Source organism: Arachis ipaensis, chromosome B1 (assembly GCF_059453495.1).
Source record: "Arachis ipaensis isolate K30076 ecotype BB chromosome B1, ASM5945349v1, whole genome shotgun sequence".
In the NCBI taxonomy this organism is placed as follows: domain Eukaryota; kingdom Viridiplantae; phylum Streptophyta; class Magnoliopsida; order Fabales; family Fabaceae; genus Arachis; species Arachis ipaensis.
Window position 1 is genome coordinate 56,268,157 of NC_142436.1, and position 19,419 is coordinate 56,287,575.

Consider the following 19,419-nt stretch of genomic DNA (forward strand, 5'->3'; position numbering starts at 1 on the left):
GTTGTGAATCAGATCTTCATATTCTGTTCTCCTTGGGGTGTGGGCTTCATAGCTTGATTCAAATCTTTGACGTTCCTTTTGATCTAGACTCTTTCTTTTTCTTTGAGTTGACTCATCCCTGACCCAATTAGTTGGACCTTCAATATTTGGCTCCCTTCCAGCCTGCTTGCTTAGTTGAACATGAGTTATTCTCTTATTGGGCCTGATGTCAAAGTTTAGCCCAACTTCTGCCCTCTCTTGAAACTCTCCTTCATCTACTTCTTGTTGGGCTGATCTTTCTATTCCCTTCTTATTTTTCCTGATCTCTCTTGATGAAGTATCCATTATATAGCCTGCCCTTAATTCCTCTAGGTCAGCATTCATTCCCTAAAAATCTGGGATATTCTGTGTTTTTTTTACCTGCCCCTCTGCTCTTTCTCTTTCATTCTCTTTCTCAAATTGATTTTCCAAGAAACCTTCTTCCCTTAATTCACGCTGCAAATTCTGCTCATCTTTGATCATGCTTTCTTCAGTATCTTGTCTATCCTCACTTCTTCTTCCCATACTTTGTTGTCCACGCGCTGTTTCTTCCCCATCTTTCTCTTTCCATCTACCTTGTTTTGAGCTACCAGCACCCATAGATGTAATAGCTCGAACCTGACTTACTCCCAAGCCTGTCGAGTATCTAGGCTTTGTCGAATCCCAAACCGCCATTGCTGTTGGGTTCTTGCAGCTTTTCTTTTCATGTCCAATGATGCCACAGTTATAGTAGTAACAGTCTGGTAGCCTTTCATATTGAAAATATACCCATAGGTTTGAAGATTTTTCTCTTGCTAACCAAAAACCTGTTAGAAGAGCCTTCGTTATATTGATGCTTACTCTTATTCTCAAGAAAGGTCTCCTAAGAACTCCATCCACCTTTGGGTCTTCTACTTCAGCAATAACTCCTAACATGTTCCCAATATGAATGGCTGTTTCCTTGCTCATGTAATCAACAGGAATACCATGAACTTGAACCCAAAATTCCATAAAATCATTATTAACTTCAAACACAGATTCACCTTCAGTCTAAAGTCGAAGATTAATTAGATTACCTCTCACATTCCACGGTCCATTCTGAAGTATTTGCAGCCCTTTTTTCCTGTCTTTAAAGCTAAAAAGTATCTTCTTTAATCCTATCTCAGTGACAGTTACTTCTGGTGGATTGCCCACATTCCCAATAAAGCATTTCTGCGAGCCTTGTAACCTATCTCTTTGTCAGAGATAACTATGTTAAAACAGTCGACTTTGAATCCTAGTTCCCCTGGTTTGTTGAGACTGATTACTTTTCCTTCTATAAAGTCCATGTCCAACTTTACTCTCACTTACTGTTGCTTCTTTCTTGTAGGTTCTATGTCTGTGTTTTGCTACTAGTGGTGAAGCTAAAGAAAAGAGATTGATAAACTAGTTAGAATGCTGGTGTAAATGTAGGTTGATGAGAACTCCCTATTGGAGAAGAACCTAGTGTTCTAGAAGAACTCTCCTATTGAAAGAGAAAATTCTCCTATTGAGACTACAATGTGAAGAGTCATTTTTTTTTTAACAAGCTTGATAACAACAGTATGAATCTTTGTACTACATTGGACCTTGCGTCATTCAAAACTTTCACCACAACCCGGCCTACCCATTTTCATAATTGGGCCTAGGAAAGTCCCTGCTCATTCAGCCCCAATAATCACGACACTTGGACACGTGTACAGCAGAGAAGAGAAGTGATTCTTTCTAGCTGCTTGCCAGGTGTAGCTGTAGTAGGGGAAGCTTGAGCTGCTTCTTCAATGGCTGTGGCTATTCGCAGTGCCTCCGTCGTATTGAAGAAGAAGTTCAGTCCGCTTGACGCTCATAATAGTAGTATTTGGAGGAAGAAGAAGGGTTTCATCTGCAAGATGTCGACCAGCGAGTCACCGAACTTGAGTCACAGTATCACGCTCCCCAATAAAAAGTCCGAACCCGTTCGCATTCTAGCTGAACCCGGTGTCTCCTCTTCTGATTTCTGGTAACTCTCCCCCCCCCCCCCCTTCCCCCCTTTCTTTTTTTCTTTTTTGCGAGTTTTTTAATGTACCAAATATTCTAGGAATAGAGAGTAGTAGTACCTATTAATTTGCATGAGGTTGCTAGTTATTTTCTCTGTTGTTGCGATCCATATGAATTGATGAATGACTGGAATAACGTTGCGTAGTTCGAGGCAATTGAGTCGGGGAGGCGCAAGAGCAGAGCAGGCACGAGAGCTGCTTGGGCGTTGCTCAAATAAGAGGCATCTTTGCCAAATGCAGGCCTTCATGCTTACCACAGGTCTTGTTGAAGATGACATACTTCTCTCGCGATTCATATACGCCTCCGCGTCGCTTGGTTTTCCCTCGTATGCCTACTCCGTATTTTCCAACACCCACACGCACTGCCCCAGCATCTTTGTCTACAACAACATTATATGGGCTCTTTCTTCCTCCAATCCCGCTCTTGCCTTTTCAATCTTCAACTCTATTCGTCGCCTTAGCCTCAGGCCCGACTCTTATTCTTTCCCCTTTGTACTCAAGGCTGTCCTCTGCTTAGTAGATTCACCAATTGCCCTTTCCCTTGCTTCCCAAATTCACTCCCAAGCTGTTGCTGCTGGGTTGAACTCCCATCATGAAGTGGCTGCGTCCCTTGTTCGCGTGTATTCCTCCTGTGGCCGTTTGTCTTGCGTTCGGAAGCTCTTCGATGAAGTCCCACTCTCTTCCAGGTATACTTCCCTGTGGAATGCTATCCTTGCTGCTTATGCTAAGGTGGGTGACATGACCACTGCACACGACTTGTTTGAGAGTATGCCTGAAAAGGATAGGAATGTTGTTTCGTGGACTACCCTTGTTTCCGGTTACTCGCAGAAACATAATCCTAATGAGGCTGTCGCGCTCTTCCGACGAATGCAGATTCATCGTGTGCAGCCAGATGAGATTGCAATCCTGGCTGTGCTCTCCGCCTGCGCTGATTTGGGTGCTCTCGAGCTTGGCGAGTGGATCCACAACTTCATTGAAAAGCATAAGATGCATAAGATTGTCCCCCTGTGTAATGCCCTCATAGACATGTATGCTAAATCTGGCAACATAAGTAGAGCACTCCATGTGTTTGAGAATATGAAACATAAAACGGTAGTGACCTGGACAACAATGATTGCAGGACTTGCTTTTCATGGTCTCGGAAAGGAGGCCCTCCATATGTTTTCTTGCATGGAAAATGCTCAAGTCAAGCCAAATCAAGTGACCTTTATTGCCATCCTTTCTGCTTGTAGCCATGTTGGGTTTCTTGGACTGAGCCGCCATTATTTCTCCTCTATGAGGTCCAAATACGGAATTGAACCTAAGATTGAACACTATGGCTGCATGATTGATTTACTTGGGCGAGCTGGCTATCTTCAAGAAGCAAAGGAACTGGTTTCACAGATGCCTTTTGAGGCAAATGCTGCAATTTGGGGATCCCTTCTTGCTGGTGCAACAAGATACGGCAATGCTGGGTTAGCAGCAGAAGCGCTGCATCATCTAATAAAGTTGGAGCCTCATAATAGCGGGAATTATTCGCTGTTATCAAATACGTACGCTTCACTTGGTAGGTGGAGTGAAGCTCGGATGGTAAGGAAGGCTATGCGGGACACAGGTGTGGAGAAGATACCGGGTGTGAGTTTTATTGAGGTGAACAACAAAGTATATGAATTCATTGCTGGAGACAAATCAGGCATCTATTTTGTTGACATATGTGATGTCCTACATAGCATAAATGGGCAGCTAAAGATGGTTTATCATATAGTGGACAGCTAGATGTTGATGGCTGACATGGACTATTGTTCCTTTTTAGCTAGCACTCCTATCGATATTATTACTAATTACTAAAGGTTAGTATTGATGGTAACCTGACGTGTCCAAAGGCATGTGGCACTGGTGGTTTCCTCATATTTTTTAACAAAGCATTAGTTATGTGGAGTGGGATTGCTTCAGGATTTCAAAGTTCAGTGTAATTGCTTTTGATTTGTATCAAATTAGATATTGGAGGTTTCGTTCAATTAGATGCTAGGTTTTGACAAGTTCCCATGAGATGTAATGTTAGAAAATTGATAGGCACACAGTTTCTTCTTGTTATCATGCTATATAAAAAACATGTCTCAGTTGTGGTGGTTTGGTTTGGTTTTGATGTTTTCCATTGCAGGAATGCTATTGATTCCTCTTTATTCAAGCAATGGTTGCATAACTTGCAAAGTGAGACTGGGATTCTAGCTGATGGCACCTTGGCTCTGAGACAAGTTCTAATTCAGGTAATTGCATCATCAGTCTTAAAAAAGTGGATATGATTTCTGATAATTAGGCCTTGTTACGTGGTAATTTAAGTAAATGACTAACCTGTTAGTCTTCTGGTCTTATTCATGTTCTCAAATCAAAATCAACGAAACTAGTTGGACTCCTTTTGGTGTAAACAGGGTGTAGACATGTTTGGAAAGCGCATTGGGTTTCTCAAATTTAAAGCTGACATTTATGACAAACAAACGGGGAAGAAGGTATTGGATGATTTACATAATAGGTTCTATAAGCCAGTCTATGTTTCCATTTTCATGTGTTAATTTTAGCAAAGGGATATGAACTAGCAGACATTTTACCTGTTATGCTCTATATATTATTCAAAAATAGCTTCTTGTTCTTCAATATCCAAAAATTGGATTCCTGAATATGGCAAGCAATGTATTAACAGTATTTGATCCATAGGCATACCACATTCTGAGCTATGTGGTATCTAAAATGCACAACTATTAGGATCTTTTGCTTCTTACCTTATGTTCTCAGGCATCATCATTCCTCTTTTGCTTGTAATTTCTTTGCACTTGCAATCTTCAACATCTGCCTGAGGTCTCATGTAAGTCAGATTCCTATATTCATGAGATGGGTATCTCACATCCATGTGCATATAATTCCCACAAACCAAATATGCCTGGCATATTAGATGGCTGTGTACCAAATATCTCACTGTTTTATCTATCCACACTTTTTAACCTCGCACCTGATGCTGATTTCTTTCTTTATAATAAAGTAAACCGTGATTAGGTTCCAGGTATTGTATTTGCAAGAGGACCTGCTGTGACTGTGTTGATACTTCTGGAATCAGATGGTGAAACTTATGCTGTCCTTACTGAACAGGTTCTTAGATGTTGGATCCTTGCAGACAGAACTATGTTCTTTTCAAACATTTTAACTAGAGTTCCATATTATGCTTATTATTTTTTATTTATCAGGCAAGGGTTCCTACTGGAAGAATTATTTTGGAATTGCCTGCTGGAATGTTGGATGATGACAAGGGTGATTTTGTTGGCACTGCAGTTCGTGAGGTCTGTCTCTGTCTCTGTCTCTGTCTCTCTATACAATTCTCTTCATGGCTTAGTTGTGCCTCTGACAGGTTGAAGAGGAGACTGGCATAAAGTTAAAACTTGAAGACATGGTTGATCTCACTGCTTTCTTGGATTCTTCAACAGGATGCAGATTTTTTCCCTCACCGGTATACCTTAAGCATTCTGCATCGACCTTATTGCTTTATTGGTTTTGCAAATAAATAATTTTGTCGCTTGAAAAAAGAGCTAATAATGCATCTACTGCTTTATAGTTGTGCAATAATTTAGTTTGGTATTTTGAGCGTGTTATTGTACTTTTAGATTTGCATTTACCAATCAGTGAGCATTCAATTCAATTTCTGGCTGTGGTTCAATCTAACAGTATTTGATAATCCTCGCTTATGGGTCTTATTTACTTATATTAAACTGTAGTTTATTCTTAGCTCATGAATTTTGTTATATGCACGACTTAATTTCCACTTTTTAAAAAATATAAAATAACAAAGTAGATTTTTAATTCACGAACTTCTGAAATTATCTGGATACTGGAATCATAATTTGTGCATTTCACATATAAAGTTTGCTCTCATTACTTCATTAGGGGGTGATCTTTTCACTTATTTTAGGGAGGGTGTGATGAAGAGATCAGTATCTTTCTGTACCGAGGGCGTGTTGACAAAGAGATCATCACACAGCTACATGGGAAAGAAACCGGCCTTCGTGATCATGGGGAGCTGATTAAGGTACGTGTAGTACCATACAAGAAACTGTGGCGCACCACGGCAGATGCCAAGGCTTTGGCGGCTGTTGCACTGTTTGAAATGGTTACCAAGGAGGGGCTATTGCCTCCTTCACCAACCTAGCTTAGTAGCCTTTCTTGGTATACTGCTTTAGAAAACATAAAACGAACTAGGTAAAGAGCTTGTAGAAAGAATTTGGTTATCGTTGCCTTTTGTATGCAGTGGAGCAACGTCGTACTTTGGAGGGTTTTTTTTTTTCCCCCGAATTGAATCAAGTTCCTCTAAAATGAAAAATTGAAAATCTAATTACCCTTGAATCAATGTAATGAGACTTGTACTTATATTCAACGGTAATCAATTTTTTATTTTATTATTTTATAACTTTTCTCACTTTATATTTTTTTTAATCTATATCGAGCCAGTTATGCGAATTATTGTCACTTCGTAATGTACCTACTCTTTTATATATCTTGAAGACCAAAAAGCCACCCTCTGTAAAGTTTGCTTACTCTTAAAAAGGTGATCATTCTGGCACACCGTAACCAAAATGGACATGTTGACCAAATAAAACAAATCTCAGAAAATGAGGAGTTAAAGGCTTTGCTGCTATGATTGTAACTTGCTCACTATAACACAGCAAATCACTCGGGTTCAGTAGAATGAAGAAAACTAAAAGCAAATGGCAAAAACATAGAAGTTAACCAATCATGCTATTACAATACTGATGTACCTACTCTTTCAATGTTTTTAGCACAATACGGAGTTATTTTCTTATATAATTTGCTTATCCAAATCACAAAGGCACTCCCATCCTCGAGTCCTTAAACAAAAACTATATATTACCTTTCTTCTTTTTTCATGAAAAATAAAGGTTTTGCAGTAATCTTTCTACATCTTTCCCAGAAAACCTGTAGCATTCAAGGATCTTGAAGAGTTACATGAGATGTGCACGGATTGACTCAATTGAGTGAATACACTCTGTAGTTTGTGACTACTCAATGCACTGCCATAGTCCCATGATTACGCCTAAATATATTGCCTCATAACCCCACTAATATGATGGGCACGAAGAAATTATTTGAGTACCTAACCTTTATAAGTGTATAATTTATTATGAAAAATTGAAGTATAAGCTCACAGAATGTTACAAACTTACAATGATGCACTAACCCACAAAACGTGACAATAGTGTACAAACCCTAAAAAGCATAAAGGACTACAGGGTGAAGAGGCATCTGAATCACAATCCGTTGGTTTTCACTTTTCAGGGAATTACTTTTATATGGATTCAGACCTTGCTTGTGACAAAATCTCTGTCACTTGCCTCCCAAATGGTGGTGCCATCACATGTACAGAGTTTTTTGTAGTTCTCTCCCACCCCTGCACTTCTGGCGATTACAGCAGCAGCTATACCATGTTCTGATTTGTTTTCAGTTGCATATACAACCACTGATCGTCCAATAAGATCACCTACCTTGAGCTTTTCTTTGACCCCAGTGTAGAAGGCTTCGCCCTTTTCGTTAGCTTCTAATGTTCCCAGGTCGCCAAGTGGCTGAGGGTCAAACCAAGCAACTTACATTAGTGTTTACAAATATCTATATATCAGTTGTTAATCATTAAGAGATAAAGGTTTATGCCAAATATCAAGAAAAATATATGTCCACAGGTCATGTAAAAAGCAAACCTGTTTAGCATCTTCCCCGTCTGTTGGATTGTATACTTTACCAGTGCTAGCTGCACCTCTAGTCAGGTCCCCATACTCATTAATGGACCAACCATGCTTTCCTGGTGACAAACCACTGAAGTTGGCTTCAATCCTAGCTAGTTCCATGTTTACTTGAGCTAGGCGAACAACTCCAAAAATGTCTGGACCTTTGAATTCAGAAACAGCGGCAGATATTAAGAAGTCTGTAAAGCAAAAGAGAGATTTGGTTGAATCAAAACTGATGTCACAGCTGAAACAACAAAAAGGAAAGTAAAACATTGTTGGAAATTCCATTAATTGGACTAAGTTACTAATAACAAATTCAATGACAAGATTATTAAATGCAAGGAGATCTAGAGACCTCACACGACAAAATAAGATCATCTGCAAGCCATTCTAGTGAATAGGCATAGAAAATGATCCAGCATGGGAGGATCATCAAGTTTAGCAGGCATTATATTTTCTTAAGGAAACAAACTTGGACAGATGTTTACAACTGACAATCCTACTGTTCTGCTATATGTCAATTCATCAGTTTTCTTCATTTTCTTGTTTTGCTTTTAATCTTGTAGTTTTCTTTATTTTCACAAAGAGCTATTGATAATACATGTATTACAAAAGGTACAATAGCTCCCATTTCATGTATGAATAAAATGTCTAAACAAAACAAAAATAATATTTCTCAAAAATAATAACTTCTTTTAATACAACAATAACAAAGCCTTCCCCCATTGGTTAGTGGTTACATGGAGCAAACAATGCCATTACATCCCATCATAAACAATATCTATAAATAAGTCATTCAAATCAAGATCACATAAGATCTATATCTTCAGAAAAAAATTTTCAGAACAAAAGAAACTGATAAAGAATAGAAACGTTATTGGAGACAATAGTGTCCCAGATAAGATCATTTCCAATAAGATCATTTTCAATCATCAACCTCTTAACATATATATCTACAGAAAATGGGGTTTAGCAAACATATAAAATTAAGTCTTTAGTGCTACTGCCAAATTGTTAAGAAACTGTGTAAAGTGAGAGCCAAGTCTTCTAATGCATGCTCTAGTTCATTAGACTATGAATTCAAAGGAGGTAAAGACAAATACAGGCCAAACCTAGTGTGTCATGAAAATGGAAGCATTAACAATCCTATCAACAATAATGAGGGATAGAAGATGCGCCCCCAATATAGATGTATCAAGATCCATTTTTTCACCTGATCTAATAAGGATTGCTCAGGGTTGAGCCTGATAGGCAGAACAGTTGATCATATCCATCAACATACTAGCATCATTTCATAATTATCTTATTCTACTACCCTTCATAATAAGAGGTATTATTGTAATTAGAAGTTAATTGAAGTTTGTTATCAGTAGTTACTAGTTCAGAAGTTGGTTTCTCCAATATTCCTAAAGGCCTAAGGGTTTAGGGTTCATGCACAAAAAAATTACTTGACGCAAAACTGGTCATACTCATTATACTTGTTACTCAATACTCATCAAGTAGAATAAAGTGATAAAATTTCCACTGATAAATCATAACCAAGCGAGAAATCTACTAGCAAACCTTCAGGTGTTCCCTGTCCGATTAATCGGGCTTTTCTACCAGTCTGTTCCAAAGCTTCAGTCATGGTCTTCACTGGAGTCGAACCACGAATCCTAACTACCTGATTGCTCAAGTCCACCTCTACATCCTTCACTCCTGCAGAAAGTTGACAAGACCAGTTTGACATAAATGATGAACACTCCAGTGTAGGATGCCATAACTGAAATTTGTGAACTGATATATCTAAAATGAAAATGCATTTAGTAGTATATCCGTAGAAAAAAATAAATTCCAATTCATTAAATTACTCCAAAATCCAAACAGGTTGGTCACTTGTGAATAGAAATTAATTGCACTAGCCGATCCAGAGGTTCAAAGAAAACATTCATCAGAACAGAACACGTACCATTGATGGTCTGCAACTTGTTTTTAACAGCATTAACACAACCTTCACACTTCATATCCACCATGTACTCCGTCTACACCAAATCAGAAGATCGGACAAATTAACTAAACCAATTCCATTACAAAGAATCTATTCCCAATCCCCTATAATAATAATAATAATAATAATAATAATAATAATAATAATAATAATAATAATAATAATTAGCTGAAGGATTAACCTTAGCTGAACCTAGACGAATAGATATCTATCCAAATTTGCAATTGCACGGATGCTAATACAAGAATAGAGAGAGATAGAGAAGATAATGAAACTGACCAGTAACTCCGGCAAGGAAGAATGATGGTTCTGTAAGAGAGAGATATAATGAATAATCAATAATTAATAAGTAAGAAGAGGAAGATTCTAGAGAGATATTAAAAAGGGGGAATACCTGAGAAGCAGTGTTGTGGTCCATTTGGAGAGGGGAGGGCGGGGCAGCAAATGTTTTAACGAGGCCGAATCGGTTGGGGTTGAGAGAGAAGGGTGAGTTTGGCGATTTGGAAGATTGAGAAGGAGAAGAAGAAGTAGAAGAGGATAGAGAAGAAAAGGCGAAAGCAGCAGGAATAGCAGATGCAGCAATAGCAGTGGTAGTGGTAGTTGCCACTGTTCTCAGAAATGCCATATTCATAATTGATTATTCTTTTTCTTTATGTTCGCTGTCTCATACAACTATGCTTACGGCCTTGCAGGTTTACTCATCTCTCTCCTCCTTACCACTTCTAGATTAATCCACATTCCACAGCTTTCCTTCCATTCCATTCCATTCATTTTTTTTCCTGTTTTTTATTTATTTTTCACCATTTTGTTCTTTCTTTTCTTTTTTCCACTTTCAATTCAATCTATATTTTTCTTCTTGGGTAGAGTTTTGGTGACGACTCTTGGTTAAATTTTGCTATTTACACCCATATTAAGATTTTTTGAAAAATAATACTGTAATTGATTGCCAACATATTTATCAGGAGTGCTATGGGCAGCAATTTTTTTATTTTGTAACCATCAATTGGCTATCAATAGTGTTTTTAATGGTGTGAAATTATATTTAATGGTAGAAGATTACTCACTTTTTTTTAATGGTTAAGTGTTCACGACAAAATACAAAAGTTGCTGGTTCCTAGACTTTCTCTTATCAAAATTTTAAAATACATTTATTCAATATAGTATATTAATATTCTTTCGGTTGTTATGTTTAGTAATTTGTAAAATATACGTATAATAAAATTCTCCCTAATATGTAGTTTTTCTTAACTAAATACTCTTCTAATTTCTAAAGAATAAAGACACTTATTGGATATCAAAATGAAAACTTTTGAAGTTGTTTACTTTTCCATAAATTTAATTTTCTTTTTTGCCCTTTTTAACTTTTTTTTTATTAGTGCTTTCAGAATATTTGATATATACAAGAATCAAAGAGAAAATATTTCAACATATTTAAATTAATTAAACATGAAATAAAATTAAATAAATCATAATTTAACTAAATATTTCAACGAATATATATTAACACATATAAGTAAAATAACTAGTTTGACTAACTGGTAAGTTGGTGAGAGACAAAAGACTACTAAAAAAATTTTAAGTGAAGAGATTGATAATAAAATAAAAAGTTAATTATTATATTATTCTAATGTTTTGAATTCAACCAAAAGAATTTTTGGAGTTATTTCAAGAATTCTCCTCAAGTTTTTGCAAATTCGCCCATGCACGTGAACGACCTATTTGATGACCAATTTATAAATTATTTTTTTGTGAAGCAATTTTTTTTTTTTGGTGACTTTTGTGAAGCAATTTGTTTTTATCAGATTTTAACTAATTCAATCGATTAATTATTTATTCGATTTAATATTTTAACAAGGCCGATTATATCGGCTGAATAGTTTTTCAGTTTTTTTTTTTTTTTTTTGGTGACGAATAGTTTTTCAGTTAAACCAATGGATTCTCTGATTTTAATAACTATTGTATTAATATTAAATACTTTTTGTTTTTCAAAAGGAAAAGTATATAGAACCAAGAGGTTACCAGCCAAAAACTAAACAAAACCACATTAATTTATATTAATTATTAATTTTAAATTTTTTAAATTTAAAATTTAAAAAATTTAAAATTGATTAAATAAACGTAATTAAAACCTATAAAAAGCATTCCTCCTCTCTCTCACATTAACCTACCCACCTCCAACAATCACACACAGACCTTTTTCTCTCACCAATGCTGCCTAAAACGCCGGCGACTTCCATTCTCTCCGCGACGCCCTCAACAAGCGCATCTAAGACAACTGCTTCAACACGAAGTCCACCTTCGACTTACCTGGCATTGATTACCTGGCAGCTTCCATGAGCCCCAACAATGAGTCAATTGCAACGAGTGTTATTGTCTCCGGTGGCTACGAAGATGATATGGACGAAGGAGATGTCATAATCTACACTGGACAAGGCGGGTAGGCCATGAATTATAAAAAAAACATTCATTTAATATAAAAAAAAATCTTAATACTTAACAAAAGAAATATTCAGCTATATTTTAGCAAAAATAATTAAATATTTATAAAATTTTAAAAAAATATGAAATTCTTAAAGAAATAGAGACATTCACATTTGCAATACAAAAAAATTCGAAAAATATATAAAAGAACACACATTTAGTATGAAAAAGAAACATTCTAATACTTAGCAGAAGAAACATCCATATATATTCACTCGTAGAAATTTTGGATTCACCCAAAGGTATTTAGCTGATTTTTAGCTAATACCCTTCTGGTTCCCTAGCATTGTTGTTTTCAAAAAGAACTTTTATCTTTAGTTTCACTTTACTTTGTGAATTTTCTTTTGCACATTTTTTAAAGGGCAAAAAACTAGAATAAACCAAGGGAAGTTGCAAATTACCTAAATGAGCCAAAGTGAAATTCGTTTCTGCAATTAGCCAAACCCTATATTTATATAATTCGAACCAGTGTGGTTCGAACTCTATTCATGAGTAATTCGAACCAGGGTGGTTCGAATTACTAAGAGAGAAATTCATTCAAGTAAATCGAACCAGGGTGGTTCGAATTACTTGGGAGGAAAACGTAGCACATAATTCGAAACAAGCTGGTTCGAATTATATGGGGAGACGCTGCATCAAGTAATTCGAACTAGGCTGGTTCGAATTACACAAACTGAATTCGAACCAGTCCGGTTCGATTTAGTGGTAGACAGTGCAGTATATATATGGTTCTAAACGTGAGTTGCTCTCATAGAGGGTGTAATATGGCTAGTGAGGAGAGTTTTGTGGTTTTGGTTCACCATAGAGGATCCATTAAGAGGAAAACTCGCTCCGGTGTAAAGTTTACAGATAAGGATCCTCTCTGTATTGTTGTGAAACCAACGACGAGCTATGATGATCTTGTTAGATCTGTGCTGATGAAACTTGGTCTGGAAGGTGCGAAGCGAGTGAAGAAGTTTTTCTATCGCATTCCAATCACTGTCTTGCAGGATACGGTGAAGTATGATTGCTTCACGATTGGTAGTGATGAGGACCTGCAAGTCATGTTTCTATGTCGGAGGCAGTTTCCCGAGGTGAGGACACCAGAGTTGTTGGCAAAGTTGGTTGATGTGGTATCCAGCTCAGGGGGTTCGAACCGGAATGCCACCACTGAAGCAGCGACAGCCGGTTCGAGTTCCAGGCCTGCCAATGCTTCTTCGTCCGTCCCTGTGTACGAGCCAGCGGTCGAACCAGTCGCCTCCCCGTCTTTTGCTGTTGATCTGAATGATGGAGTAGGCAACGTGGTAGGATCAGTTGATATTCTGCCGAACGCTTTACAGGGAGTTCCACCGATTGGCGTCGGAGACGGAGTGTTGGGTGATGTAGAGGAGGACGACGTCGAGCCGGATATGATTGAGGATGACAGCGGCGACGAGGTTGGAGCGACTGAGCCTGCATTGGTAGTCGGTGGTTCTAGTTCTGGCACACAGCAGTATCCACCACATTTTTCCTCTTTTGACCTAGATGCCATGAGGCAAGAGGGTGTTTCAGGGCACTCTGTTGGATTCGGAGCTAGAGATGCTGAAGGGACTGCTGGTTTGACAGAGTTCCAGGTTGGTCAGCAATTTCAGGATAAAGACGAGGCCCTGTTAAGTGTGAAGACTTACAGCATCCGGCGAGGGGTACAGTACAAGGTTGTGGAGTCTGATCATCGCCGTTATGTGGGCAAGTGTTCTGAGTTTGGGAATGGGTGCACATGGTTGATTTGACTGAGTCTGCGGAAGCGCAAGGGCATTTGGGAGGTCAAGCGGTACAATTGACCTCACACTTGTCTTGCGACCTCCATCTCGAGTGACCACAGGAGCTTGGATTATCATGTGATTTCCGCGTTCGTTATGCCAATGGTTAGGGCTGATGCATCCGTCAGCGTCAAGGTGCTCCTAAATGCCACGGCAGCACACTTCGGGTTTAGGCCGACTTACAGGAGGGTCTGGATGGCGAAGCAGAAGGCAATTGCCCTCGTATACGATGACTGGGATGAGTCATACAACGAGCTCCCCAGGTGGGTTTTGGGAGTCCAGTTGACGATGCCCGGTACTGTTGCAATCCTACGGACGAGCCCCGTTCGAGTTAGTGGACAAGTAGACGAGTCTCAAGCTTTTTTTCACAGACTTTTCTGGACGTTTCCACCGCTCATCCAGGCATTTCGCCATTGCAAGCCCTTAGTTAGCATTGACGGGACCCATCTGTATGGGAAGTACGGGGGTACTTTGCTCATCGCGATTGCACAGGACGGGAACTCCAACATTCTACCCGTTGCATTCGCACTAGTAGAAGGTGAGAATGCAGAGTCTTGGTCATTCTTTCTCTCCCACCTTAGACAGGCATAACGGCATAAAGGCTGCGCTTGAGGCTCCGGACGGAGGTTGGTTACCTCCATCTGCATACCGTGCATTCTGCATTCGACACGTAGCGGCTAATTTTGCCCTTACCTTCAAGGGCAAGGATGCACGTAGGCTTCTAGTGAATGCCGCATATGCCAAGACCGAGGTTGAGTTTGATTACTGGTTTGATATTCTTTGGTCTGAAGACCCGGCGATGTGTGAGTGGGCGAACCGGATTGATTATTCCTTATGGACTCAGCATCGTGACGAGGGACGGAGATTCGGTCACATGACGACGAATATCTCGGAGTGTGTGAACTCAATCCTAAAGGGTGTCAGAAACCTCCCTGTATGCTCTTTGGTGAAGGCAACATATGGAAGGCTTGCGGAACTCTTTGTTCGCAAGGGTAGAAAGGCTGAGGCCCAGATGGGAATCGGACAGCAATTCAGTCAGTACTTGGTGAAGTGTATAGAGGCCAACTTGAAGAATTCGCGGTGCTTCACGGTGACTTTGTATGACCGGGATAACTCCGAGTTCACCGTAGCCGAGACCACTCCGACGGGCTCTTTCTCATTGGGTACCTACAGAGTATCGCTTGCGTCCCGGACCTGTGACTGCGGGTACTTCCAGGCACTTCATTTCCCGTGCCAGCACGCACTTGCATGCTGCGCCTACTCACGGGTTACCTGGTCCTCTTATGTTCACAGCGTGTATCAGATTAGTTCAGTGTTCAGTGTGTACCAGATGGGATTCACACCGCCGATACCGGAGGGATTCTAGCCACCTTACGACGGGCCAACCGTGATCCCGGACCCTGCCAAGAGGCGTGCGAGAGAGGGTCGTCCGAGATCCACTAGGATACGGACGAATATGGACGAGGCAGATCCGAATCGGCCAAAGAGGTGTGGCCTTTGTCGCCAACCCGGACACACCCGCAGGAGTTGCCCACAGCTTGGAGGACCGTCTCACACGGGGGGCCAGTAGTAGTGATCTTGTTATTGTTAGTGTTTATTGATTTTATTTTTCCTGTTACGTGTTATGTAAGATGACTTATGTAATCTGTTTATGTTTTTACCTTCTAGTAATGAAAAAGTTGCATCTGAATTTGAATATAGCTAGAAATCCCATGACTGCAAAAGTTGATAACTAAAGTGTTATATGATTCATTGATAATACATAGTCACTAATCCACTAAGTAAATACCAGATTTTTAAGTACAAAAAGATGAGGAAACAACAAGGAAAAATAGCTCTAAAGTAACAACAGTAATCCACATCGGTCTGGTACATGAGTGAACCCTAACGTCCAAAATACATGAAATGTAAATCATCTAAACAAGTGGGAGCCTGTCCCACAACGACGGGGAACCCGTGGCCTCTGACCTCTGCGGATAAACGGCTCCTCATCCTCTATCTCATCTGCGTCCTCATGCGGGGCAGGCTGTGCGGGTGGCGTAAAATGGACAGGTGCGGCAGACGGCCCGGCGACAGACTGTGATGCAGCGGTGTAAGCGGAATGTGGGGTACCTCCCAAACCAAACTGGTCACCAACAGGTGTCGTAGCAGGCTCGTTCAAATCAACATCTAAGGGTGCCTGCGTGCCAGGGGTCTGAGGACGCCTCCTGCCCGGCTCGTCCTCCTACATGATAGCCGAAATCTCCGCTAGAAACCGTGGACTGCCGAAGTCCGCATCAAGCGTATCTGCCCCAAGGAAGTCCTGCCACTGTGATCCGGGAATAACCCATGGAGTACCGTCCTGCTGAGGCTGGTCGTCGGTGGGTACTCCAACAAAGTAATGTCCAAAAGGACCGGACCCAAGTCCAGCGTCACTAGGCTCAGCCCCGTCACCCATCCCTGAGCCATACCACTCACCTCCGTGCACCCCATCCTGGGTACTACCACCAGCAACTGAAGCCGCCCCTGCACCATCCCCGCCCTCGGGCCCATGCTGATCATCGTCATCGTCCTCAGGGTCAGGTGCAGCGGCATGAACCGCAGCACGCCCTCTACCTCTGCCAGGATGATGTCGTCGTCGACCCCCAGCGGGGCCGGCGTCGTCGCCAGCCTCCATAGCACGCTCAAGCCACCCCCAGTCACGCTGGTTACGACGTGTGCCCACGCGAGCTCTCCTATCAACCCGCCTTTTGTCCGGCACGTCGTTAGGCCGATCCATCTCAGGTACTCGCCCAGCTCCCCGCTGTGAGGCCTCAACAGGAATAGCAACGGCTCTCGGATCGCCCAACTGCGGATCCGGAGACAAAAACCTCTTCCCGTGCTGACTCCACCAATCCAAGAACTGATGCGACGGACCAGGGTCAGCAACAACATCGAATCTCAGCACGCTCTCCGTACGGTCGTCCCAATATTGATGCCACTTCTGCAAATGGGACGGGAACCATCGATCGCCGCCTCTGCCGTCCTTCGACATCAGAAAGTCGATGTTCAGGGCGGCCTGTGGACGGGGCTGCACCCCTCCAAACTGCGGAAGAACCCTGTCTACCTGATGCCACTCTATGACGGCAAAGTAGATAAGCGATGTAACAGACCGCCACAGCACCATATGCCGAGGCTCCAAAACCTCAGGATGCACGACCTGAAGTACGTCGGGGCTACTGTACGGCATCCAGATAAACTGCACCCAGAACGATACAATGTCAGGGCAACTCGTGATCCCAACTCGTAAATCGTGGTTAAATAAAAAAACTTATTAAGTAACATACTGACCTCTCTATCCTGCAACCGGTCTATCCAGAGCCTCCACGTCTGAACTCTAAGACCCTTCTCGCTACTGGAAGGGATGTAACCTGACCACCTGCGACATGCACATGTGTTACCGCTACTTATATGTGTGCTTAGGGTATCCAATACATTATGAATGAACACGCGGTTATGTGTAGTAAATTGAAATAGACAAAGATTAGTAAAGTACCTCGAGGCCAACGGACAGCTGAACATCTCAAATCCTGCAGGCCTAAACCGAGGAAATCGCCAGAAAATCCATGACTGAAGTAGCTGAAGTGGGCCCGCTAGCTTGTTAACATTTCTGTTCGCCACACGGCACATGCACCGGTACAACCATGCCAGTGCTGCAGAACCCCAGCTGTAGGTCCCCATCTCCTCCAGCCTAGCTACAAACGGAAGCCATCTGATGTGAAGCGGTTGCCCGACTTTTCCGCAAAAAGCTGCGTGCCCAACAACATCATGATGTACGCACGGGCATAACGACGCACAGTATCCTCATCAGCTCCCTCCGGGCACTCACCAAACGTCTCCTGAAACCAGTTGCAGTTGACCGCGTACTTCTGAACCTGGCTAGGAGGAGGTACCACTCCAAGCAACTCCTCGAACCAAACCTAGGCTGGACGGCCACCCTCGATGTATATATGGAACTCTGATAGGCAGCCGCTGACGTAACGCCCGTCCACTGGCAAACTCAGCTGGTATGCCACGTCCTGCAGTGTGATCGTGCACTCTCCGAACGGCATATGAAACGTGTGCGTCTCCGGACGCCATCGCTCAACAAACGCACTGACAAGGGCCTCGTCCAACCGGAACCATCTATCGTTCAGCCTTGCAAGATGGTAAAGACCAGCCATCTACAGGTACGGAACGTATCTGTCATCCAGGACCATGCCCTGCTGCCGCCGCATGCTTCTGATGCATCACTGAGGCTGCGGAAGAAATGAACCGCATTATTAGAACCAGGTTAATTACCGGTGACAAACATAATCAACACGATAATTGATAAACCAAAAAATCTTACTATGTATAGCCGCTTAAAAATCCAAGAACGAGAACCATTTGCATAAGAAACTTAAATTAGAAACCACCATAGGCTACTGACATGAAAGGTCTAACATTATAAAACCACAACTAAACCGCTTACATAAACCACTAACATAAACCACTAACGTAAACCGTTAACGTAAACCGCTTACATAAACCACATACATAAACCACTAAGATAAACCACTAACATAAACCACTAAGATAAACCACTAAGATAAACCACCAACATAAACCACTAACAAAAACCACTAACATAAACCATTAACAGAAATCACTAACATAAACCACTAAAATAAACCACCAACTAAACCAACATCTAACCCGCATGCCAAACCACTAACTCACATATACCGGTAAAACAAAGTTATTTCCGTACTAACCTCTTCGTTGATGACCCCAGCTATATGGGCGACTCCGTCCAAGCGATATAACCGTGCCGGATCGTCCCCCATGAGCAGAGTATTCCGTTCAGGTCTTTCTCGGAGAGAATCTGGGTCGTTTTCTCTGAGATTTGGTGGGGCAGGAGAAGGTGAGAATGGTTCGAATGAGGCTGATTCGAACTCCTTATATAGCCCAATCACTAGTAATTCGAACCAGGGTGGTTCGAATTACTAACAACCTAGCTTAAGCGTAATTCGAACCAGGGTGGTTCGAATTACATGATGACCTCATTTACCCATAATTCGAACTGGAGTGGTTCGAATTACTTGCATTCCTAGTTCGAACCAAGCTGGTTCGATTTACTTTCAATTTTTTCTTTGAAATTCGAACTGCTCTGGTTCGATTTATTTGAAGATGAAGTTCGAACTAGCCTGGTTCGAATTACATAAAAATATGATCTGGCTCATTGCTGTATCGATTTTCATTTTGGCTCATATAAGTAAATTTGGATTGATGTTGGCTTATTATAGTATTTTGCCCTTTTTTAAATATAACTAGACTTTCTTAAAAGATTAAGACGTATTTAAAAAAATTGTATTCTTAGGAATATT

At 41.0% G+C, this 19,419-nt stretch overlaps 3 protein-coding genes and 1 pseudogene across 9 annotated transcripts; 2 read left to right on the forward strand and 2 right to left on the reverse strand.

Annotated features, from left to right (window-relative positions):
- The first annotated feature begins 1,687 nt into the window (after positions 1–1,687).
- Positions 1,688–6,469, forward strand: LOC107630418 (nudix hydrolase 14, chloroplastic). Of its 6 annotated transcripts, none has more exons than XR_015902349.1 (8): positions 1,688–2,011; positions 2,195–3,877; positions 4,189–4,294; positions 4,457–4,534; positions 5,062–5,168; positions 5,264–5,356; positions 5,425–5,523; positions 5,983–6,469. XR_015902349.1 is itself a non-coding variant. In XM_088501430.1 (7 exons), exons 1-7 carry the CDS (start codon positions 1,794–1,796, stop codon positions 6,217–6,219), a joined length of 924 nt encoding a protein of 307 aa, XP_088357556.1. In that variant the 5' UTR covers positions 1,688–1,793; the 3' UTR covers positions 6,220–6,469. The 6 variants fall into 6 exon arrangements, 3 of the variants coding, with proteins under 3 accessions (XP_088357556.1, XP_088357557.1, XP_088357555.1); XR_015902348.1 differs by having other exon boundaries at positions 5,076–5,168; XR_015902350.1 differs by having other exon boundaries at positions 5,083–5,168.
- Positions 6,470–7,173: 704 nt separating this feature from the next.
- CCS (copper chaperone for SOD1) lies at positions 7,174–10,559 on the reverse strand. Of its 2 annotated transcripts, none has more exons than XM_016333524.3 (6): positions 10,189–10,559; positions 10,074–10,103; positions 9,756–9,828; positions 9,371–9,505; positions 7,781–8,004; positions 7,174–7,648 (listed from the first exon to the last, which is right to left on the reverse strand). In XM_016333524.3, the coding sequence occupies exons 1-6, from the start codon at positions 10,423–10,425 to the stop codon at positions 7,385–7,387; spliced, it is 963 nt and encodes a 320-aa protein (XP_016189010.3). In that variant the 5' UTR covers positions 10,426–10,559; the 3' UTR covers positions 7,174–7,384. The 2 variants fall into 2 exon arrangements, with proteins under 2 accessions (XP_016189010.3, XP_088357559.1); XM_088501433.1 differs by having other exon boundaries at positions 7,781–7,968; positions 10,189–10,553.
- Positions 10,560–13,039: 2,480 nt separating this feature from the next.
- On the forward strand, positions 13,040–19,257 carry LOC148576653 (uncharacterized; annotated as a pseudogene).
- Positions 15,783–17,871, reverse strand: LOC148576654 (serine/threonine-protein phosphatase 7 long form homolog). Its single transcript, XM_088503290.1, has 3 exons — positions 17,568–17,871; positions 17,363–17,450; positions 15,783–17,270 (listed from the first exon to the last, which is right to left on the reverse strand). The coding sequence occupies exons 1-3, from the start codon at positions 17,750–17,752 to the stop codon at positions 16,278–16,280; spliced, it is 1,266 nt and encodes a 421-aa protein (XP_088359416.1). The 5' UTR covers positions 17,753–17,871; the 3' UTR covers positions 15,783–16,277.
- Positions 19,258–19,419: the final 162 nt, after the last annotated feature.